We start from the raw sequence: 25,097 nt of genomic DNA, 5'->3' as shown, positions 1-25,097 counted from the left end.
GGGTGGGAAATCTTTTTCCATACAGTGGTGAGTGTGGTCAGACATACAGCTCCCTCTGTCCAGGCAAGCAAGAGGTATTATCCTAATTCAAAAGCACAAGCAATAGGGGAGGATGCAGAGCAAGGCAAGTGAAGGGTGTGACCTGGAGGGGATGGCAGAGTTCAGAGCTAGACAGAGAGCTTTGAGGTCCCTCATACTTGCTGTGCAACCATTAGGCAGCCTATATACCACACTCAGTACAAAGGAAAAATCATGCCCACCTTTAAAGCTTTTAAACGTGCCTGCTCTTCCTCTAGTGCGGCTTGTTTTTCCCTTTCATCTACTTTGGTGAGCGACAGGCCGGTGCTTGCGAGGGAGGAGACTGCATTGGAAAGAGTGGTAGCCCTAGGAAAAGTTGACAGAAGGAAACCTGGCAGTTATACAGACGACACAACAGAGAAAGATGCTCAACAGAGCTCCGCTTTGTTTTTTCCCAACCTATAAACATACAAGACTCTTTTTTCTTTGGTAGACTTAACCCTGGGAAGCAGATTTCGCCTGTGTTTCTGTACAGATTGTACATATTTGACGGAAGGGCAATTTGATGGAAACACTTGAAGTCAGCCATGCCCCGTCTATTTCAGGATTCAGTTTATTCACAATGGAATGTGCCCCACTTGGCCTGATTGTACAAACAGAAAGTCAAAGCAGCACACAATCTCTAGGACTTCCGAGAGATAAAATGACATAGCGCTGTTAGACACCACTTCGGTCTAGCCTAGATCACATGCATTTTCCTTACTGGTCCTGAAGTCTAGAAGCTATATCAGTTCATTTTAAAGTGTGTGACCAATGCTATATTGGTGACAAAGGCAAGAGAAAGCTGCTGCCAAAACCTTCTGCACTGCTGTTGTGGTTGGTTTGCAGAGATAAGCAGGTTGAGTTCTTCTAGCAGTTGCAGGCTGCATCCAGCCAAATCATGCAGCATATCCTGCCTTGCCTTCCAATGAGCTCAAGGTGGCATGCACGGTTCTCCCTCCCTCTTCTTATGCTAGCAACCCAGTGAGGCAGGTTAGGCTGAAAGACTGACTGGTCAAGGTCACCCAGGGATTTGAACCCTGGCTGAATCTTGGTCTCCCGGGTCCCAGCTTGAAACTCAAACCATTGCACTTTAGATTTGCTGAAAACACCTGGTGTTAATTACATCACCTATTACATTTATATTTGATGTTTGGGAAAACGTAAATGGCCACGTAGGAAATCTTCAAATTTGGAAATAACAGAGGGTGTTGTGTTACCATGACTGCACCCAGATAAGAAAACCTGAACAAGTAACATTCTTTCGATTTTTACAAATAAGGACACATGTGAAGCATATTTGAGGAATCTTCAAGCATTGCCCAACATATGGTGCCAACTACAAGGAGAATTTAAAACATGCCTGCTTGCAGCAGTAGAGTCTTTGATTTTCTTTCCTTCTAAGGAGGCTAAGTGCTGTTCCAATGCATCAAGAAGGCTGCTTGGTGCCTACAAAAGAAAATCAGTAGCCTTTGAGAAATTAAAGGCAAAAAATGTCAGGTCCTCCAGTCGCAAAGAATTCAACAATAAGCAGGTAAATACAGGCAGCAGCTCTTAACAGCACCATCGCCAAAAATTTATTTAAAATGCTGCATGGTACATGTGGCCCTAGATTGCTCATTTTAAAAAAAAAACCATCCATGCATTGAAGAGAAATACAAAAGGACAGCACAAGGAAAAAATGGCACATTCATGAATGAGTAGTCTCTCTATGTTCCAAGGGTAAAACTTGAAAGCAGCTACTAAGCCACAGAAACATGTTAATGCACTATTAATCTTTGCCAACCTGAATTAGTATTTTGGGTGCAAATGCTTATATAGACAGCTGCACCTCTATTACAGAATTTAAACTGATTTAAAATTTAGCAACCTACTGCTTCAAAGTATAGTAGTTTAGCAAGGATCATTAGCTTTGAAACAGAGCAACTGAGAAACGTTCTGAAGTCTGACGAAGGAACCAACAACAGATTCAAACCCCATTAAAAAAAAACACCCTCCAATTTAAGAACATGGTAACAACCAATTAAAGCATTAGTGATTACACCAAGGTCTTCTGATTATGAAAGGCCAAACGGACATGCATGACAAATGCATAAAATCATCTACCTGAGAAAGATCTGGTATGTCTCCTCTGTCTATCCCCACTTGCTGTAACAACAAATAGATTTAATAAGATATAGGCCTTAACCATGTTTGGCTAAAGACAGGATGAAGAAAGCACAATGAAGGTAACATGAAAGGGGAAAAAAGGCTGTTCTACACACTATGAAGGATCGTATCACTCAAGAAAAAAATCTGTAAAGAAAAATATAAACTTGCTTACTTTAGTGTGTCAACGGTATATATCAATAACACCCAAAGCAGCCAAGGTCATTTTTAATGATGTTGTCAAAAACACATGCATAGAGATTTTACCAGCTCTGCAGTCCTTCACTTTTTGTGTCATATGATATAGAAGGGGATGAAGAGCCTCTTTTCTGAAGAATAAGTGATCAAAATCTATCCTGACCAGAGTTACTAGGAATGGCCTTTTGTTTACAATACAGTTTATTTCAGCAATGGAATAAGCAAAGTTAATGCTAATAAAACAGGTTTCCTCTTGGACGGCTTGGAACTACAATCCTAGTCAAATTGCAAGCTTGTGCACACCCCTTTGCTGCTGCCATCAGGACTGCCCCTTTACATTAAGAGCAACCTACAAAGAACTGCAGAAGGAAACAGGGAGCAGGGCAGAGAACTTATGAGAACCTTTGCCACTCATTCTTTCCCCAATGCAATGAGCTGAATGTGTGTGTCGGGGGGTGCATGTGAGACTGAGCTCAGAACAAACATTCTCTGTGACCCAACTCACCACGCACTGCACCTTAGTTGCAGAAATAGACTGGGGCTTCTTCTACAGCTGTGGCAATGGGAGGCAGGAGGGCCCAGGGAAAAAAGCAAGTGGAAAGGTCATTTTATCCCCATCTGCAGTGTTATTACGGGGAAGGGGAGAGAGCTCCGAGCTCAACTTCTTGTCCCAGGTGATGTGAGGATGCATACACAACACTTGCCAGCAAATGCTTTTGAGTTTTTTTTAGGGGGTGGAGAGAGCTGGATATCACAATAGATATAGTCCAGGAATGACTAGCCTTCTTTGGTCTGAGGGCAGCATTTATTGTTGGCAGCCCTCTAAAGGGCTGCATGCCAGCAGTGGGCACAGCCAAAACAAAAAGTGGGAATGGTCAAAGTTTCATCCTTTTGCATGTCAACACTGCTAGTAGGTCAAAGCACTGCAGAAACAGAAACAGGAAGGAGCATTCCCTCCTGTTTCTAGAGTGCTTTGACATGCTAACAGTGGTGGCACAGGAGGAGAAAAGTTACCACCAAATATGCTGTGGGCTAGCATTTCAAGCAGCTTTGTGGGCCTGAGGTGGACTATGGGCTTACAACCCCTGATATAGACCCTCTTCTCCCCTAAGTATCCCATTTGTCCCTTCAAAACCCATTCATTGTCACTGAAGCTTAGAAACAGCATTACACATATTAAGTTAATGTAAGATGGAACAACTCTCCACCCCAAAACATGAGTATACTTTTTTCCATGTGAGGAATTATCTAAGAAAGGCATGCAGGGATGAAACGTGTGCATCCTTTCATTCAATATGTAACAGCCCAAAATACTTGGCTGTACACCACCACAAGGCTGATATTCACACACATTACTTGGTGTCATATGATCAATCTCCTAGGCAGTTCGGAATGAACCAATATTCTCCCCGCACCCTAACTTAGAGTGGATGGGTCTTCGGCTCACTTTAAGCATTCTAGCTCAAAAATATTGATCACCATTTGATCTCCATAAAACTCTCATTAATAGCATTTAGCCATTTTGAATGATGGCAGAACTGGATGGACCAGTAAGTTTTACCTCTGCAACTTTGAGAAACTCAGAAATCCTTGTCATTCTAGTCAGAAACTTCTTATATATGTCAAGGCCTTCTTTGCATTGATTCTTTTTCATGTCAAAGTATTTTTCTACAAAATAAGAGAATTTAAAAAATAAGAGTCATCAATGTGTTTGTTTACAGTTTTACCCTAACCACCTCCTTGGTTTGCACATTACCCCCTCCTCTGGTGCAGCCACAAGGAGATTTGAAGCTTATTTTTTTTATTAATTGCAGTTTGGTGTGTCACCCCAAACCTTCAACTGTTGTTAATATTAATGATGGTTAGTGAAAAACCCCCAGCTTGGAAAGCATGATAAACTGCAGTTAATCTGTAATTGAAGCAAACAAAAGCTTCTAAAGTTCTCAGTATAGCCAAGCTGTTTTTTTCTTTTTCTTTTTTTGGAGGGGGGTGAGTATGCAAGCCTGGGCTAAGTTCATTTTTGCCAACCTCAGCTATGGCTCACCCTAATATCCAAACCAGCCAAATGAGTAAACCAGTCACAAAGATCAGAGGTGTTTGCCAAGCAAATGGATAACCTTCACCCTTCACCAAACTCTTCTTCACTCTGTCATGTGTTTATGTTTAGGCTCAAGAGCTGGAGATAAGGTGCAGGAACAGCAGTTTCAAAGTAAGACATAGTAGGAAGCCTCAAATTCTCAGACTGAAGTAAAAGTTAGAATCATAAGTCTATAGTTATAGTTAGAAAGTAAAACCCTGCATTTGCAAAGGCTGTATTTAAGTCACTCTAGACATATTACTGAAGAACGACACCTAAACATTAGGAAGAACTTCCTGACGGTAAGAGCTGTTCGACAGTGGAATTTGCTGCCAAGGAGTGTGGTGGAGTCTCCTTCTTTGGAGGTCTTTAAGCAGAGGCTTGACAACCATATGTCAGGAGTGCTCTGATGGTGTTTCCTGCTTGGCAAGGGGTTGGACTCGATGGCTCTTGTGGTCTCTTCCAACTCTATGATTCTATGACAGCATGTTAAGAATTTGCACTAAAGAACAACTCCTCTTACTCAAGCCTGATTTTGTTAACGGTGACCATTTCCCTGGAGCAGGCAGAAAACCAAAAAGTGATTGCAATGTGACTCCTTCAGTCCAGAAATCTATTTTACAGTGAATGCACAAAATAGAGGGTGTCAACAGCCAGAAGGGAATGGTATTAATCTTGTGCAAATCTAGTGAGTGTCAAAATTGTGGAGTTACTGAATGAAATTTTCAGTGTTCACAGACTAAACTCAATCAAGTTTATTTATTTACATCCACACACTTTGGGATTTATTTACTTTTACTTTCACCTATTTGGCAAGAGTTTGTCAGCATTTGTTGTATAGTAGCAGTATACCAAGCTTTATCCAAATATCTCAGGGTGATTCACAGCATAAAAATGTGGGAAAAACCCAGAGAGTACATAAAACTAAAACAAAACAATAGCCACCCCCTCTCACAATGATTATGATTTCAGATAGAAATTAAATATTCAACATGGTGTAGAAGGGACAGGCAAACTAGGAAAATTTTCCTCAACAAAATATAAACCAAAAAATAAATAAATCCCAAAGTTATTCTAATGTTGTGAATGAGCATGTTCTGCTGCATGCTGCACCACAATCCTCATTTTACTTTACAGCAACCATTCATATTATAAGCAATCCATGAGAACCACAGTGGCCTACCAAGTACTAGTAAGTAGCTTCAACTTTTTTACTGGCTCAACTTTCATTCCTGTATGGACAACCCAATGCATAAAGATTTAGCAGGTAGGTACATACTGTATACCAAAGTGAATATAATAAAAATGGCACAACTGGGCCATACCGTACCATGCACTAATCTTATTGCAGATACATTGCATGAAGAATCTAAGAACAGCCCTGCCGAATCAAACCAAAGGTCCATGTAGCCTAGCATCCTATTTCCAACAGCAGCCAAACAACTGTCTCTGAGAAGCCCACAAATTATAGCACGAAGAAAATAGCTCTTTCCCATTGTTGCTCTTGTTGACTGCCCCAGTCCCTTTCAACTGCAGCCTGAAAGCTGGAAATACTTCAGGTGAAACATTTTTACCTTCAAAGATTAGTGCTTCAGCTGCTCTATTTCTGCTGCTTGGGACGCCATTAAAGAGAAGCAGGCGCATACAAAGGAGTTGCCTACCCATGCCTAACAGGATTCACTGTTTATTTGTACAAATGCATATATGACTGCCACACACTAACATTCCCGTATCAACTCCAGCATTTCCTCTTCACATTGTATGTGGGACAAACCCTATTCAGAAGCACAAAGGAATGCCTAGCCGACTCCACTCTCCTCTGGAGGTATGGCAGCTCTCCATGAGGAAGTGTAAAGTATTCCAACCCACAAATTCCACTTATGAAAGCCGCCCTAAGGAGAGAGTGCCAAAAGCTAAATTAGTTAACAAAATTGTCACCTTCCCTAAGATCCAAAGAGAAAATTGTCAGCTTTGCAGATTGGTTGTGTGGTAGCTGGACAAGAAAATTATAGTTCAAGCAAGTCATTTTTCATGCCAAAAATACTCCAGACTAGCTTGGGTTTAGGCACCTACATATTTCTGTTTACATGTAAAGAGAAGCAGCTCTTTAAGGCAGTTTAAAATTGTCTTGCAGGAAGTCAAAACAAAGATCACTGTCTTGCCTACTAAGTACAATGAAGAGATGTAAAAAAAAGTAGTATTTACCCAACAGGTTAATAATCCCTTCATTATACGCTGCAAAGAGTCTAATGGCATCTTTGAAGAGAAGCATGAAGGCAGCATTAATTACACCATTTGTAAGTTCATTGCTGTTGACCTGCCGGTGAGAAGAAAAAAATTAGTTTAATTTGAAAAAACATCCACAGCTATCTCCTGTCTTCAGTATGCAGGGCAAAGATCGGTCTTGCCTTTTGACATTGTGCACTATAAATTTGTGACACGACAACCTGGTGAAATAAAGGTTCTTGTTGGCTTTGGGAACTCTGCAGCAGTTGCACAAGTCTTAAGGGGGTGTGCCAGTGACCCCCAACTATCATGCAGGTGCTGGGGAAAGTTGCTACTGTAGTTGGTGCTCTCAGTTCCTATCAGAATATCTGTTTATTGCTACCAAGAGAACATATAGTTTAAGATATTTAGCGTTTGCCAACTCAGAAAAATTACCGCTTGCATCACCAACACATATTAGAACCAAACATTTTTTTCCTCATAGGAGACTAAATTTGAACATTTTTTTTTACTGCCTTTATCCAGAAAGGGCAGAAATATAAACAGGGCATTTATAAGGCATTAAGAGGTAGTGTTTTATGAAACCAGGAGTAGGTAGTCTAGCCTTTATCGATGCCGTAACTAAAACACTTACATTGAAATCAAGAAGTGCATCCATCTGGTTTTGTATTATTGGTACTGTTTTTAGGAGTTTCTCAGTATTCATAGTCCTCATGACTCCATCAGCACTAAGAGAAAGGGGAAGTGAGAGACACATCAGTAAGCAAAACATATTTGGCATGATGGCTGACACAGGGTGTTCCGCTCTTCTCCCTCCCCTTTTCCCTGCCCCTGCAACCTGCGTGCATGCATAAAAGCAATAGGCCAGACCGGTAAGGATAATAGGAGGCCTCTTGCTCTCTGCCCAGTCCATGGAATTTGTCTGAATACAACAGGGAAAACTGGATGTCTTGCTCCAACTTCCAGCCCCAGGAGTTGGGGGAGTGGGCCTGCAAGGAGAACTCCCATGGGATTTCTGGCCTTTTGACTCTAGGTGTAAATGGTTTGGGGGAAGGGGGGCTTAGTGCTAACGCCGGCAAGCTTTGCAGTTTCATTTGGATGTTAAGTTATTGGATATTGGTAACTTCCTGTTTAGATATGCAAGGCATTTTAAAATATTTTAAATCATTGTGTAGTCGTATGCTACAGTGATTGTATTTGTGAGTTAAACTACTTAACTCACTCCTACTCTAGGTTTTTAAGCAGGGGTTGGATGACCATCTGTCACGGATGTTTTAACTGAGATTCTTAAAACTCAAAAGTATTGCATGGGGGGGGGTGTTGGACTAAATGACACTCGGCGTCCCTTCCAGCTCTGATTCTATGATTTTATGATTCTACTTGCTGTGAAAGCAAGCAAGAAGATCAACAGCAAGAGAAACATTACTAAGTTGAGAGTAACTCAAGAGCTATCCAAGTTCCTAAGTGTCTCAGTCAAGTTTATTAAACATTTTAGACTCAATTAAAGGAACAAAAATGGCAAAACAGAATTCTATTTTTTTTATACTTTTAATGTCAGTCATTTCAAATTTTCAAGAACACAGAAGTCACAAGACCTTTGAACTAATTTCAGTACAAGTTGTATCCGCTGGTGTCCAATGAAATCACTGTGTGAGTTGTTCTGCTTGCGCAAAGGAACTTCTCCTCCTGTCCCTCTCAACCCCTCAAATCTACTCTGCCCTTAGGTAATAATGCTTATGAACTTCCTATAAAGCAGTGAATAGTCACTGTTAAAGCAGTATGATGGACTAGATTGACATCTGGTCTGACACAGCAAGGCTCTTACGTTCATATCACATACTGCCTTTTAAACTTTCCAAAGTTTCAAAAGAAATTTGGCACACAGCAGATAGCATTTGCTGTTAAAATAACACAAATCTAAAGCTTCCTTGCGCGTGTAGAACTAGTCACATAGTTGACTGCAATCGCAAGTGATTACAGACGCAGGGCTGGCAGAGACAGGATAAAAGCCTGATATCACAAGGCACAGGGATGGGAGCAAAGGGCTGGACTTCTATGGAAATGCAGATGCTACTGGTGAAGAGCTTTTGGAATGTTTCTTCTCCCAGACTACTTGACAAAACACCAGCATTTAAAAGCTCATTCAAATATGCTCCATACTGTTGACTCCCTCTAGTATATACTTTTGAGTTTTAAGAATTTTATATCCAAAAATCTTTTCGAAGACTGCCTTCCTTTCTCAGCCTTCATCAACTTAAAAGCCCTTGCTGCCAGCTTAAAAATAAAATAAAAAATATTGAGCTTCCAACTTCAAGTCCAGAATTACTTCTTAATTAAACTTGCTTGTCACTTGGCACTTTTAATTGTCAAATTTAATATGAATGTTTTGACAAAATGTGTTTTGTGGAAGCTGCAAAACACACTGCAGTTATTTAGATCAGCACTACATCAACCCTCTGATCTGCAAAGTTCTTCCTTTCCCAAAAGCACACACACACATGCACACAGCCTTCTAATTAAAAAAAATACGAATAAAAAACACCTGGGAACCAAATCATTACCTAGCTGGAACATAAAGCACAGTGGTGTAAAAACAGATCTTGGTTCCATTGGTAGCAAGACTTAACCTTCTAGAGGTCAATTATTCGTTTGAAGTTGCATTTTTACATTTAAGTAAACTTATGAGTAATTAGAACAGAAGCTATAAACAGTAAGCTACACCTTAAAATAAATTTATTCCAGACAATGTAATCCTTACCCTCTTTTTACTTTTGTGAAGTCAAAAGCTACTTGTCTGTAGGAAACTGCTTTTTCATTCAAATACCTGCTATATCTTCTGATAAATGTGGACATATCATACCCTAAAGAAGAGAAAGACAAAACAAATTAGCTCCCTGTTTTGCATGAACACTTATGACTAAACATTAAGAACGTAACAATTTAAATTCACAGGATCATCATTTGGACCCTATGGACAAATATATCTAACTTACTGTGAGAATCAAATAAATTAAAAGCACAGATTTCCATATACAAGTGATTTTAGACAAAGACATGCCCTGAGCTTCCTCTTCTCCCACATTTCTCCTTTGACAAAATTAGAACTTGTACATCTCACTCTCTAACTGTAGAAATTATTTTATGGGCCAGCTTCATTAGCTGCATACTAAAGATGATGTCTGTATTACCTGTTATTTCCTTATGAATGTTAATGAATTTCCTTATGAATGTTAATTCGGGGGGGGGGGGAATGTGGACATTTTACTATTCAACTGCAGACTGTTGTAGAATATAGAGAAGTTCAAGTATCTTTTAAGCACTTGGGAGAGGTCTCCACCAGAAGGGTTACACTTTTCAGAATGATAACTGAGTCCCGAAGCAATGATGCTGCTATAAAGACACCTTCAAGGATGTCACGACTCACTTGAAACAAACCAAATGATTTACCTTGCAATCCACTTTTGTCCAAGAAATTGCTCAAGTTAAACAATGTGTTCCTGGAAGCCAGATACTGGATAAAACGCTAGAAGGGATAAAAAGACTTTGGATTATTTGACTGGAATTGTACATAGCTCTTTGTGTGTATCTTATCATTAATGTAGAGTGACCTAGGTCAGAATGCCTATAAGCCAGGCTTCCACAATCTGATACCCTCCAGGTTTTGGAACTACAGCTTTCATTAGCCCAGCAAGCACAGTTTGCGTCTCAAACTACAGTTTGGTGTAATGTCTGAATTCAGCTGTGATGTGGTGAGTACAGAAGAGAAATCTTCTCAAATTGTCCAATCCAAATAAGCAAACCAGAGCAGTTCCCATGCTGGCCTCTCACACACGGATTCAAAGACACTTCAAATGTCTGCTTTTTAAACTGAACTAACCAAATTGATGAGCTAGAGCTATTTAGACAGGAATACCATCCTGGAAGTAAAAAATAGGTATTCACCTTGTAAGTCAAACCACAGTGCATGCAGTCTCAAGAAATGTAAGGCTGGTTCTGAATACAAATATTTTTGTGCTCATCCTTTTAACTGGGGTGGGCGTAGTGTGTTCTCTTTCATTTTCTTATATTTAACTTGTAATAGTGTCATCATGCTGCAGCTTGCTTGGTCACAGCAAGTGGCAATATGAAGTATAGAGTGATGAGAGGCAGTGAGTGGGCAGCCCAGTTGAGCTTCAGACAAACAGCTGGAACAGGATGCAGCATCCACCCTGCTCTGCTGGCTCCACTGTCTGCCAGCCCTGGGATGTCTACCCAAAGGATCCACAGTCCAAGGCTGGCTGTCACTGCTACTGGCCATCTTCTTCATCCCCGGCCAGCCTGGAGATCATCTGCTGCTTCCACATCTCAAGCAGCTGATCAGGATGCAAGAGCAGCACTGTGGCATTGGGGAAAATGGCCAGAAGTGGCAGCCAGCCAGCATGTGGATCCACTGCTATCTCCTGCACCACATACCAGGCATTGCAGATAAGTCAGCAGCATGCAGGATAAAGGAGCACCCCTCAGGAGAAGCAACTGGGCCAAAATCAACATCCCCAGAGTTCCAAGGCTGCCATTAATGCACACACCCTGCCCCCTTGTTCCTTTGCCTGAGTCCTATAATGACTGACTACACAGATGTGAAGGTAAACACCCAAGGTGGACAAAGGAAGACCATCCATCTTTCTCACGGCTGCAACCCTTCATTCAGCCGGGGGATTGGTAAGATTTAAAGGGGAGTGCGGAGTTTGGTGAGCAATGCAAGCAGGAGCACAGCCCCCAGTATATACTGGGTGAGCATTTTAGGTCTTGTTTTACTGCTGTTTTTATATTTTTCTTCTTGTTGTATTTTATTTTAATTTTTTGGTCGTCCTATAAGTCACTTGGAAGCACTGGTGTAAAAAGCAGCAAAAGAATATATTAAGATAAATATATATTCTAGCACACATTGAATCCCATTTGGACAAGAAGGCTGGATCACTACAACTATGAGCTACTCTGAACAGTGAATGAACTTACATGCATTGGTGACATTTAGCCAGTAAACAATTTAACCATGTGGTAAATGATGCAGACTTCAAATGACTCATATTAGTCCCATTCATTTGTCAGCCAGCCCACAAGTGCCTTTTCCTTCTCTGGTTACACCCTCATCAATGCCAAATACATGAACTGAGCAGTATAAATAAAACTTTTGTAATAGCATAGTATGAGGTAAGGAAGTGTTTTAAGAATGAGATCGTGAATGTATTTCACATGGTGATGTGGCACCATTGTTCTGCAAAATGCCCTACTTCATCTCCCCTCCCCTTCAACAGGAAGGATTATGGTTCTGTGATATAAATGAATTCAGGCAATATGTAGCCAGAAAAATAAAAAATAATCATTCATGTTCAAACACTATCCTCAGCATTTTCCCAAGTTATGACTGATCACATGCATTATGGAAATGCACAACTGAACAAATGTGTTAATAGTTTTACTGAAGGGGTGATATATATTTAACCAAAACAAAACAAAAAACCTGTTTTGAGATGCGGAACCTAAGGAAGACTGTGGAATGCAAAAAGTAACATTACTCCTCAGAAATTATTGCAAGCTGATTATTTCTAAACTGTCCCTATTACTTGTTCCCACCCTTTCTGAATTTTCTATAGTTCAGTTCTATAGCTGTAGACAAAATTAACACTATCAATTTTCACAAATACTATAGATCAAGTTGTTCACACTTGATCTATATCCTCAATGTCTTTCGACCAGATCCCTAACCACTGGCCATGCTGGATTCAGTTAATGTGAGCTGAAGTCCTGAGGAATACAGGTTACCAATCCCTGTTTCAGAGACACTTACAAACTTATTTATGGCATATAAGTGACCAAGATCATCCAAATACGCTTTCACAATTTTTGCCAGGGAACATGCATTAGTTAAGCCTCAGGCTGTTTTTAAATACCATTCATTATCCCCAATGCAGGGCAAAAAGCCAGGTTGCACTGAATAAGCCAATTCTCTAATGTATGAGTGATCTGCAGTAATAAGTTACCTCATTTCCGTACACCATTAGATGGTGTGTTGTGATGAGTGACTTGAATACCACCACCCAGCTACTGTTCATTGTCCTTTCGAACAAGCTGTCCGCCAACTGTGGGATATTTACGTTCATCTCATTTGTGCACTGTATTAAATCTGCAACACAAAGAAATTCTCATTGATATTTAAAACAGCAACAGGTTCCATTCAATGAGTGAGGAGAGAATTCTATGGACTACTGGCTGCATTTGCACATCACGTTAAGTCATAAACTGATTTGCTATGGAGCAGAAGCCCACTACTATAGACTGCTGAATTACTCCCTTCATCTAGCTGGGAGCCATAAACCTTGAGTCCTGGCTTAGGGTGATGTGTCAACCAAGGCTCATTATATTATTATTTATTGAACTGATTAGTCTTTTTATGAAAACTCAAAGCAACTTACAAAAATAGCATACAACCAAACCATGTTTGTTCTCGCAAACAAACCAGAACTGCTAAGTCAGTAACAAATCTTGGCTTACCATTGTGGTTTGTTTGGTGAGAAAGACAAAAAGGACTGGGTTCCAATAGTCACACTAAACCAGGGTGTGCAGTTTCTTGTTCCCAGCTCAAAGGGAAGAAAGCAACAGGAGTGATTCAGCAGTGTGCACTAGCAAGCTGCTATGTCGTAGTAAGTTTATGGCTTTCTATGACATGTGAACACAGCTGCTCATTTGGTGTGGGATTTCCAGGGCACCTTCAGATGATGCAGGAAGCCTAAGACCCAAGAGTAACAGTACACTCTGGAGCATATGCCCCAGTATCCTCTGCACAATGCAATGATCCCCTGGCAAATGCTCAGGGTTCCTCAGATTACCTGAAGGATAACAGTTGAGGGGGCGGGGAGATAGAGAAAATGAAGCAGGTAACTAAGACTTTAGAATGAGGTATGCACTGGAAGCTTTTTGTTCAGAAGAAGAGGGGGTGGAGACAAAAGTTTAATAAAACTTATGAACAGCATGCAGAACAGTTTCTATTCATCCTCACCACACCAAAATTCAGTGAAACTGATGGGTGGTAGATACAGCAAAAAGCAATCACTCTTCATACAGTGCAAAATTAACATATGAAATTCATTAACATCTCTATTGAAACAGTCTTTTAAACTTATGTGAACAGAAATAGCACATGGCATTCATGAAAATAGAGTATAAAATGCAGAAGACCCACACTGACACCTCTAGAGGTGTTCTTCTCACACAAGAATCCACCCAGATCTGCCCCCAATATAGCCAACAAGAAAAGTTCTTACTGATGTCTTAACTGCAAAGTGATGTAGCCTGAACTTTATCAAGTGCATGCCATAAACAGGGGCTGTTCCATGTGCCCACAGATCTATTTTCATGGTAATACAGAACCCCAAGTAAAGGTTCTTAAGACTTTAATCATGGGGTTTCATATGAGAGAAGACTCAAGTTTACTGTACTTAGACCATCTATTCTAGAGTTTTACATGTAGTAATCAGATATCTAAACCAAAACCAGCGTACTTAAACTTTACAATCTGACCATGTTAATAAAACAGGGCAGCAACATTTGGCACCAGCTACAGTTCCTAAACACATTTCGAGCAAAGCCTATAGTATACACAGTAGTAGTCAACACATGCTACTGAACTACCAGGTCCAAAAGACAGCTGTACATGGAAAAAATTACATTCTTCTTTGGCGATCACTTGTAACCAAGTAAGACTGTCGTCCATGCATGAAGCCACAGCAGTTTGAAAATCAAAATGGTTATTTTGTGAAAGCCAGTTTGTACTAGTCCTCCCTGTCCTACAATATGCTACTCCAATAGTTCTGCTAATACAGCCAAAGTAGGCTGGTTGACTATATGAATATGTGTGTTGAATCCAGAGAGCACACAGACAGACAGACAGACAGACACACACACACACACACACACACAGAGAGAGAGAGAGAGAGAGAGAGAGAGAGCGCGCGAGAGAGAAATCTGAAAGAAGCATCAGCTGCCCTGCCAAACCTTTACTAGTTGTTTTTCCAAATGAGTTATAAAAATCATCCTCTTAGGAGGCACAATGCTCAGTTCATCCCAGAGACTTGATTTCTGGAGACCGAGTGATAGCAAGGCCAATTGCTCCAAGCCACAAGTATGCAACTCAAGAGAAATTTAGCCATGTTAAAGGACTTGAAGGAGGAATAAGAAGACAAAGCAGACTCAACAGGCTAGAGACATAGCAAGCAGGTCATTTGTTTATTTTCAGACAGATTGTACCAACAGAAAGATTGGGAAGTTGCCTTTGATGATCATGCTTCCTTCCCCACAGCAGAAAATGGCAAAAACCTTATCCAATTTTGCATTCTTTGTGGACCCAAAGCCACTGCAAATTTCACCCTAAGTACCATTGGGGGGGGGAGTAACATTTGAACGGCACCAAAGTAGCTTTTCCAACAGTTTCACAAGCAGCAACTTTCCTTTTAAAAAAATTGCAATTCTAGTTCCCCACTGAAGTGCTGCATAAAATGAGTCATGTTTGGAACCCTATCTGTATACCGCTAGGGCCACTTCAAACTAAACTCTTCCATATGCAAGCACTGAATGCAATACTATGTTCCAAATACTAATACATGCCTAATGTGAGAAGTGGCTTAAATTTACTCATGGGTGCTGGAATCATGTGAGAACCCAACTTTTCTCCCTTCAAAATAAAACAGAAACAAGGAAAACAAAAGCCAGCCAAAGGCTTTGACCATTAGCAAGAATAAAGCTCAACACCAATACTTTCTTCAAAGTTTGAGACTTATCTTTGGCAGCCATAGAAATACTTAAGCGATTTAGCAGATTAAAAATGTTAAAGCAGCATTATAGTCATCTAACCTAGCTGGGCTGCCAAGATTTAGTTTAATGGTTTTAATGTTAGAGAGCCCAGGAAGAAGGGAACGGAGGAGGCAAGGGCAGAAGACAGCAAAACAGTCTACAGGAAAAAACACACAGAAGCCAACCCTTGGTTTTCTTCTTGCCTGAAGCTTCTGTAAATGGAGTCTTAGAAATAAAGACTTTAAAATACTCATTGATGTAGTATTCACTGTTTCCTTACCAGCCCAAATAGTTTCCTGCCTCCAACTTTCATGACTAAAATGTTAGCTTCCAGTTGCTGTCAACTGAAGCAACTTGTAACAAATCCAACCACTGTTCAGCTTTATATAAAGATGCACTATTCTATAGGTTTTGTTCAAGACTCAAGGGGCTATAAACACCTAGCTTCCAAAGACCTTTAAAGTTTTGGCCATATGGAGAGTGTTACTTATGTGCTGGTTCAAGACGAGGGTTTGTAAAATAGGAAAGGAAACACAAAGCTCTCTGGATTCAACTTCTGGTTGGGGCTTACATCATTCACACCTACAAAAGCAAGCTGCAGACCAAACACATGCCAAAACTATTAGTTTTGTGCCCAGTGTCTGCATATTTTCTGTGTTTTCATTGCCGCCTCCAAGTTTCACTTCATACAATGTTCTCATTCATATCCAATAATCTGGAAGCATTTTTAAGTCTCCAATCTACCATTCTCTGGGAAAGAAGCCCCCCTCCCCACACCACATCTGGACATGTCAAGAGCTCATAAGGTTTGATGGGCATTGTGGAAATTTAACTAAAAAGAGCACACATAGCATTTGGTCTTCCACACCTGTTCAGAAACGATTCATTGACTTCTGAACATGAAGAAATTCTACAATGCTGTAGGGCTAGTACAAAGACTAAAAGCAGTTTTCAAGATAAGTTCAGTATAGGGCCGCTGCCTAAAATGATATATCCACGTGAAGTTCGTTTTGCGCTTCTACCCTGTAATGTTTCAGCACACCTAGCAGTGTTGTGATATCTCAAAGGTTTACCTCAGCCAATGGGCAGGAAAATGCAAAACGCAATATCCTGATACAGATACACAATATCCTGATACAGATAAGTTATGCAATGTTCCACAGGAGAAATTTGATACAGGGATGCAGTTTTTGGAGGTAGAATCAAACATAAATGAAGTTCAAGCTTCAGTTCAACCACACTTAACATATAACAAAAAATATATCATGCTTAAGTAATAAGCTATTCAAAGAGCAAAACACTAAGATAAGGAGTAGCTTCATTTCCTGTCAAAACCCTTAAGGCTAGCACTGGCAAAAGAATACTTTTAAAAGACCAAGATATTTAAGTACAAAAGAGGAGAGATTTGGGTCCCTTTGAACAAATGGCCCATGCCAATTTGCTGCTTGGAGGTATTTTCACAGGACATACAAAAAGTATTCAAATTTTAATTATATCCTATTTTTATAGTTAAGGTGATACAAAGACCTGTAATATTTTGCAGATAAATTATTGTGGTACAAGCAGCCTTAAACCAAGTACAGTGGTACCTCGGGTTACAGACACTTCAGGTTACAGACTCCGCTAACCCAGAAATAGTACCTCAGGTTAAGAACTTTGTTTCAGGATGAGAACAGAAATCGCGCCGCTGCAGCATGGCGGCAGCAGGAGGCCCCATTAGCTAAAGTGGTACCTAAGGTTAGGAACAGTTTTGGTTAAGAACGGACCTCCGGAACGAATTAAGTTCTTACCACTGTAAAACCAAGATGCCCTGTTTTAATAGACACTGCAGCATGTCACATGCATTCAGTGCATCTCAAAAACTGATGGCAAGATTTGCACAACAGCTCTAGGGACTGACCCAAAGGGCAGCAACTGAGCTCCAATTTCCTCCAGCTTAAGTTCCTCACTCACTGACTCACCTTCCCCACCACAAAAAACCCCACTTCTAGGGCTCTAAGAATGTAAGAGCTGTGCTAGATCAGACCAGAGCCCTATCTAGTCCGGCATCCCCAAACTCTCCTTTACAAAGCCAACTTCCTGACTCTCTTCTGCTGAATTCAGACTTCTGAGTCTCACAACTTCAATTAAAAATCTAGTCCCTAAAGCTGCAGGCAGAAACACACAAATTAAGGGGACCCGACAAGAATTAGAGAATTTAATGTTTAACTTCACATTTTACTTCATTTGACAACTGACCTGAAATTATCAGGATAGAATAAGCCCTATGCATAACTTTACATACTGTGAGGTAAAGGCACATTCATACCATAAAAAGGGTGGGGAACAGTAAGACATAGTCCATACCTGTCTACCTTTTTATGTGGCCCTTTGAACTTTATAGCCTTATCAAATTGGTTTCACCTTGATCTTTATCAGGCCATTATTTCATCTCTGTGGGGGATAATTAGCCACGTAAGTAATTTAAGAGATGCAACTGCCCAAAGGGCAACACCTACACAAGACTGGTAGAAACAAAAAAACACGTTTCTGCCTCCTCACCAAGCATAGTATAGAACAGTGTAGAACAAGACGAGTGTAGAACAGCCTTCCTTCAAAGCCTTTTCACTATAATTTTGTGAAACACTTACTTGACTATTTTGAGCAAGACTGGAGTTGCCTTCTCCGTGTTCTTTTTCTAAAAGGAGACAAGCAAGGATCATCCAGGGAATTGCCTGGGAGTGATGAAAGTCCCCCTTTCTGTTTATTTCCAAGTTCCTTAGCATGTTTTGCACAGGACCTAACTGGGAGTGCTGATGGGGGAACAGGAAACAACTGTACTTGACAATCTCTCTGTGTTACGAAGCCCAACTGACTAAGTGCTCATCCACTAAGAAAAAGTACCTAACAACCCCCAAAATTTTAAGATCCCTAAGGTTGTCTCAGTATTTGTATGTATGTAGACCCTTCAGAAACTCATTACTTCCATCTTCCAGTTAATTTAAGCTTCAGTATCACCAGGGAGCATTTTTTTAACTTCATGTCCCAATACCATTCTGCTTCAAACCCATGAAGGGAAAAACTTTTACCATACTGTTACCGCCCAGAAAGTTAGGTAGGTCCGTTAGCTCTGCTGTGAGATGTGGAAAGTCCCAGGAAATACATGTGAAGCAAACACATGCTTATCTAAAGTTTTTTAAATAGTAACATATTTCACTAAAGGTATTCAGCTGCAGACACAAGCACAGTGGACCAGTTTAAGGTACTTCTTCATGATCCCTCATAGCAGAGTAAGATTGTGACCATGAACAGTGAGTCTGTAAGTGACTGTGGAGGCCAATTCTGGATCCACACATCCTTCCACAGTGGGGACATAGGTTTCCAGGCAGCAGGTTAACATGGTGAGGGTTTGCCAAACGTGCCTTCCTCTTACCACATTTCTCCCTTTCGTCCTGAGTTTGAGCATCTTTAAAGTCCATGACACCTTTGGTAAAGACTCTTCTCCAATTGGAGTGCTCACAGGCCAGTGTTTTCCAATTGTTGGAGTTTATATTACATTTTTTAAAGATTTGCCTTGAGAGAGTCTATAAGCCTCTTGTTGACTACGAGCATTACGCTTTCCATTTTTAAGTTTGGAATAGAGTACTTGCTTTGGAAGACTATGATCAGGCATTAGCACACGACAAGTCCAAATAAATTGATGTTAAAGAATCATTGCTTTGACACTGGTGATCTTTGCCTCTTCCAGTACACTGGCATTAGTTTGCCTTTCTTCCCAAGCGATATGTAAAATATTCTGGAGACACCGTTGATGGAATCTTTCGAGAAGTTGGAGATAGTGTTTATAAGTGGTCCATGTTTTACATGCATACAGTAAGGTTGGTAGTGCAATAGCTTTGAAAACAAGCATTTTGGTTTCCCTGCAGATGTTCTGGTTCTCAAACACTCTGCACTTCAATTGGGAGAAAGCTGCACTCACAGAGCTCAAGCGATGCTGAATTTTGGCATCAATGTGGAAAGGCAATTGCCAAGGTGGGAGAAGTGATCGACACTTTCCAACGTTACACTATGCCACTGACACAGGTAGGTAGCCGTGTTGGTCTGATGCAGGCAACATAAATAAAAAATATATAAAAAATTGTCCAGTAGCACCTTAGAGACCAACCAAGCTTGTTCTGGGTTTAAGCTTTCATATATTTTTATTTATTTATTTTGTATGCCACTGACAGTTTGCTATAATATTTTAATGTAGGTGTGGGAGGCCACTTTCCCGACACCACAAGCAGTGGGAGACATTACCTGATGGCAGGATTCAATTCTGCTGGGTGTTGCTTCACCAATGCATTCCTTGTGGGAAAGGCACCAGTGACACAGACCTGCAACCAACAGGAATGATCCCTCTGTCACCAGTTTGTGAACAAAATACAATCTTGCCAGTGTGTGCTTTGCTAATTCAATTTTTGCAGGGAAGACACTGGCAAAGCAGATCCCTGCAGCCAGCAGGTCTGAACTCTTCATTCATCTGCCATTGAGCGGAGAGTTCAATCCTGATGGGTGCTGCTTTATGAGGCTTTCTGCCTGGGGAATGTGCTGGTGATGCAAACCCCACTCCTCCGCAGATCATCTTTGACAGGTGGGTAGGACTTCCCATCTATCAGCCACTTGATGCTATCATGATGTCAGGTGATAGAACATGAGGGTGGCCTCATCACCTGCCAAAGTTGGCCCATGGTTGTGTGGGGTGGATAAGGATCTGGTTCCCTAAGCCAGATGCAGTTAATGCTTTAATGACATATGGATAGCTGGGCTACAACACTCTAAACACAACCCAGGACTTGATCAGCCCAGCATGCCATGTAAATTGGCTTGGAGCCAATTTGATTCCCTCTCTCTCTTTCTTTTTTCTTTTCCTTCTCCTCCTACGATGAGGCTACATTTTAATATTTCAATATTTTACTGTTGTATTTTAATTTTGTTTTAAAGTTGTAATCATTCAACTTGTTTTTATTATTGCTTGTAAGCCGCTCTGAGCCCGGCCTTGGCTGGGGAGGGCGGGGTATAAATAATAAATAATAATAATAATAATAATAATAATAATAATAATAATAATAATAATAAAAACATCAAGCATTATGTATCTATAATGCTGACATTATTGAAGGTGGCTTTATGGAACAGTATACTAAATATCCTCCATTATTGCCATGATGGTTAAATGGAACCTTCCACATTCAGAAGGAGAGACAGCAGTGAGGGACAGCTTTTGACTACATGCCCCGCTTGAGCTTCCTGGAGGCATTGTATTAGTCACTGCTGGAAGCAGAACGTCAAGCTAGATGGACTTTGTCAATACAGCAGGACTTCACGTTTTTACAGATAAGCACCAAGAGAAAAATATTGTTCTCTTCCAGTTTATTATAAATATGTCTACATACCTTTAGCTTTTCCTATATCCTGGGTGCATCTGGGATATACCAAAGGAGTTCTAATCTGAGCTTTCACTATATCTTACTCAAGCAAATGAGCTAGACACCCTTCAGAATGAGGTGGGAGCAAGCTGGCTTGAACCTTACATTGCAAATTTCACATGTGTTAATTTAAAATCAAAATAAACCTTGTCTACCTCCTTCTGTCAGGGAACACAAGATATACCCTAGTCTACCTTACAGCTACAGAAACCATAAGAGCTACAAAGTGGTGAATTTAGGTGCTATTTATAGTTCTTTAACCTTTTCTGCCATCCCATTTAAAAAATAAATGGAAATGCCCAAGATCCTAACTAGAACAAGACAGTTGTTGTAACATGTACTTCTTGGAACAAAAACTTGTTCTTACAAGAGCGGGTGCATACTGCCAATCTAACAAAGAATTCAGATTGGTTTGTCATAAAAGATGTGCTCTGCCTAGAGCTTGTGTGTTTAATTTTCTTTGGTACAAGACAGAGTCTAGGTCAAGGAATTATCATACAATTATCCAACACCAGATTGTTTTTCTTTAAATAAAGTAGTATCCTTCCTTGTGTATTAGCCAGTGAGAGGGCAGGAATTTGTCACAGTTCTGATAAATATAGGACACAATATAGATTTTAACCTCTGGGAGAAACTTTGGAAAAGCGACTTTAAATTTATAGCATGTTATTCTTTGAAGGTGAACTACCTGAACATGATTCACAGATGGTATTTAACTCCAAGTAGGCTTGCTAAGATTTACAAGACAGAATCAGGTAAGTGACTGAAGTGTAAAGAGGTGGAGGGAATGTTCTTTCATATGTGGTAAAATAGTATTGGGAAATGATTTATAATGAACTGAAAAAAAGTTTTAAAATTACTCCCCCCACCCCCGCAAAAAAACAGAGTCCTTTCTGTTGGGGATAATTCAGACTGAAATCCCCAGGTGTCAGGAAAGGCTATCTATGTATGCAACAACTGCCGTCTGTGTTTTGTTAGCCCCAAAATGGAAAATGAGCAAGGTCCCAACCAAAGAAGATTGGCAACTTAAGTTGACAGAATATGCACAACTTGCAGACTTAACATATAGAGAACAAGAAGAACATACGTTTAAAGAAGACTGGAAAACTTTTATTGAATATATATCGAAAATAACTGTACAGAATCAGATTCAATGGATCTTTCTTTTCACTGGTCGTTGTAGAGAAAAATGGAAGGGAGCAGCTCCCAGGACATCCATAAATATTTTGCTAGCTGGGGAAAGATAATACAGTACTATGGCAGCTGCCAGGAGCTTCATGAGCCAGTAGGGATACTTGCACATTTCTACTCTTGGGGCAATCACAACTCACCAAAGGAGAGCAGCCAATTCCAAAGCAAAAAATAGCTGCAATATATGTTATGTGCCTTCTGGTTGTACCTTGCAGCTCAAAAGCAGCTAATCAAGAATCAACTACTCAAACTGACTGGCATTAGACTAGACAGAGGACAGGGTGGGGGGAGAGAGATGCAGCACTAGAATTTGGCTGTTTTCAATTTTGGTTTTAAAGTAAAGGTCAATTCAGGTTAACATATTGAGTCATAAACAATTATACACACAATTATTCGTCTTAAAACCCGTCAGATCTTTGCAGGTATCTCAAACAAATCCAAAAATACTTTTACAGGAAATGCAGGAATCCATACAGTTTAATGACAAGACAATCCTGAAAGGGTATGAGTGCAACATTAGCTAAGAGGCTTATCACTTGGGTAAATATCTTTTGTAGGAGGAAGACAAAAGACATTCCTAGGGGCTGAAGAAGCAGAGGCAAGACAGACTTTGACATCAAAAGTCTTAAATCCAAATACCAGGAAGTTTTAGACAACTATGCACCTAATCAAAGTTCACTTCTCTTCCTGTTATTAAAACAAAAGGAATGTAGGTCTTAGTTTAATTATAAGCCTTTTGGTAGTCATCATCTAGCATCCTTCACCATACTAGCAGGTAGCTGCACTTAGGATTGTTCAGTGTACAAATAACAACATTCAAGGTTTGCCTAAAGTTGCCCTCCTTGCCACACTGCTCTTTAAAACATGCTGTTCAGCTGGCTGGGGCTGACGGGAGCTGAAGTCCAAAACATCTGGAGGGCATCAGCTGGGGAAAGCTGCTTTAGCAGCAAGTTTGTTTCAAAGCATGCAAACAATCGGGGTTGGGTTTACATAACTTTCACAAAATTTGAAAAAACCGTGACACAATGGTTAGAGTGTCTGACAGGAAGCAGGGGAACCGTGGTTCAAACGCCCCCTCAGCCATGAAATTTGCTGAGTGACATTGGGCCAGTCAGTTTCTCCCTCTCCCCAAATTCTCTCACAGGGCCACTTAGGGATAAAATACGGAGAACCAGGTTAAAGATTATTATTTTTATATCCCACCCTTCCTCCAATCCAGAGCTGGCAAAAAAGATCAACTAGGGGAAACAAGACACATTATAATGAGAGCCATTAAAACCACAGAATCACAAATCAGATACAGTGGGTGACTATAGCATACCCCAATAAAAGCAAATTTCAATTAAGATCAGAAAGCTTGGACAAATAAAAATGTCTGTTTAAATGCACCTACCACGAGAGCCAAATGAATGTCACTTGGGAGAGTGTTCCATAAACTGAGTACTGCCAATGACACAGGTTGGATGGTAATGTGAGAAATTTCAGTACGGTACTTAATTCTCCAGACTTCAATTAAATGCCATTGCAGGTACATTACAAGAAGCCAGATGGCCTTGCTGAGGATTCTCCCCTTCCCCCACTTCCCACTGTAAGCTCTACAGCAGGCATGTCCAAAGTCTGTTTCGGGGGCCTAATGTGGCCCGCCGGTCGGTTTAATCCGGCCCTTGTGGCAGTTTATTTCCTGGGGTAAAATCCCCCCAAAAGCTCAAACAACTTTGTGGTAAAACTGTAAAATAAAGCTCAACAAATTTGGGGTAAAATTGTATAAAAAGCGCAATAATTTCAGGGTAAAATCGTAAAAAAAAGCTCAACAACTTCAATCCTAAAAAAGTTTGGGCACCCCTGCTCTACAGTATGATCACACAAAGGACACCTCAGTGGCTATTGCTCAGCTTTGCAGCTCTGCAGAACTGAGGTACACAGATGTGGGCCAATTTACATTTATATGGATTTTTTTAAAAAAAATTCTAGTTCTTGCAATGATGGCGAGACAGCTTCAAACTGTCAATACTTATGGACATCAGCTCTCCAGGTTTTCAAATAAGAGCATTTCCCAGCAATATAGGCTTCAACATGATATAGGTTACTTGCTCTCCAAATCTGTATCACAATATGGCCAGGAATTCTCTCTTCAACCCTACTCCACCAACAGTAAGCCATTTAATTAGATTTAAAACATCAAATGTATTACTTTGCAAAGGAATAGCCATCTTAACTCTGTGGTAGCTAAAACTAGAAGTCCTATAGCACATTAAAGGCCAACAGGTGTACTGGGGCATAAACACTCATGGATTAATGTCCACTTAATCATGAGATCATTGCATTTGATCAAGTTTATTGAAACCCAAAAGGTCTGAAAATTAGGCGTCCAAAAATATCATGAGAACCACTTCCTTTCTTTGAAGAGCCTCTGATGTCATAAAAGGAATGAATAGCACTTGAATTGTAGCACTGTGCAGGCTACAGTAATGTTTCCCAACAACATACAGACTTCAAAATGATGAAGCGCTAAGGCCTCAGGAAACTGATGTGGCTGCTGAGAAAGTTAAACTGTGACAAGACTTAAAATATGCCATGTAGGTTACTGATCCAAAGTTAACTACTGCTGTTCTTCAGACTCATGCCTTTTTCTAAAGAGAACAAATTCCATTCAAGTTTTCATATATCCTGCAGAGGCAAGGGTCAATGGTGAAAGCATGTTAGCTAGGCTCTCTCTGAAGAACTGCTTAACACAGCTAAGTAGTTTGGGGTGTATGGCCTCTTGTTGATGAAAAACCATGCCAGAGTTCAAATGTTACATATATTCCCAGGCATATCTGCTGAAACAACTTAGTATGATAATGAAGGTATGTGAACAGTAAAAAATATACCCAATTACAGTATCTAAGAAAGCAGCACTGAGAATCAAATCAAAGTCCATCATTAAT

General features: G+C 40.3%; 1 protein-coding gene across 8 annotated transcripts in view; it reads right to left on the bottom strand.

Moving 5' to 3' along the window:
• The window catches only part of PICALM (phosphatidylinositol binding clathrin assembly protein), a 64,358-nt gene that overhangs the window by 26,233 nt on the left and 13,028 nt on the right, over positions 1-25,097 (bottom strand). For all 8 annotated transcript variants that reach the window (XM_081909790.1, XM_081909787.1, XM_081909793.1 and 5 more), the window contains exons 2-10: positions 12,727-12,869; positions 10,154-10,229; positions 9,465-9,567; positions 7,341-7,434; positions 6,686-6,797; positions 3,965-4,071; positions 2,164-2,205; positions 1,421-1,506; positions 261-384 (exon numbers count right to left, since the gene is read on the bottom strand). In XM_081909790.1, coding sequence (XP_081765916.1) covers positions 261-384; positions 1,421-1,506; positions 2,164-2,205; positions 3,965-4,071; positions 6,686-6,797; positions 7,341-7,434; positions 9,465-9,567; positions 10,154-10,229; positions 12,727-12,869 — 887 coding nt within the window. The remainder of the gene's footprint in view (positions 1-260; positions 385-1,420; positions 1,507-2,163; positions 2,206-3,964; positions 4,072-6,685; positions 6,798-7,340; positions 7,435-9,464; positions 9,568-10,153; positions 10,230-12,726; positions 12,870-25,097) is intronic.

This window comes from Podarcis melisellensis, assembly GCF_964234715.1.
Source record: "Podarcis melisellensis genome assembly, chromosome: 4".
NCBI lineage: Eukaryota > Metazoa > Chordata > Lepidosauria > Squamata > Lacertidae > Podarcis > Podarcis melisellensis.
This window is presented reverse-complemented; position numbering and strand designations above follow the sequence as displayed.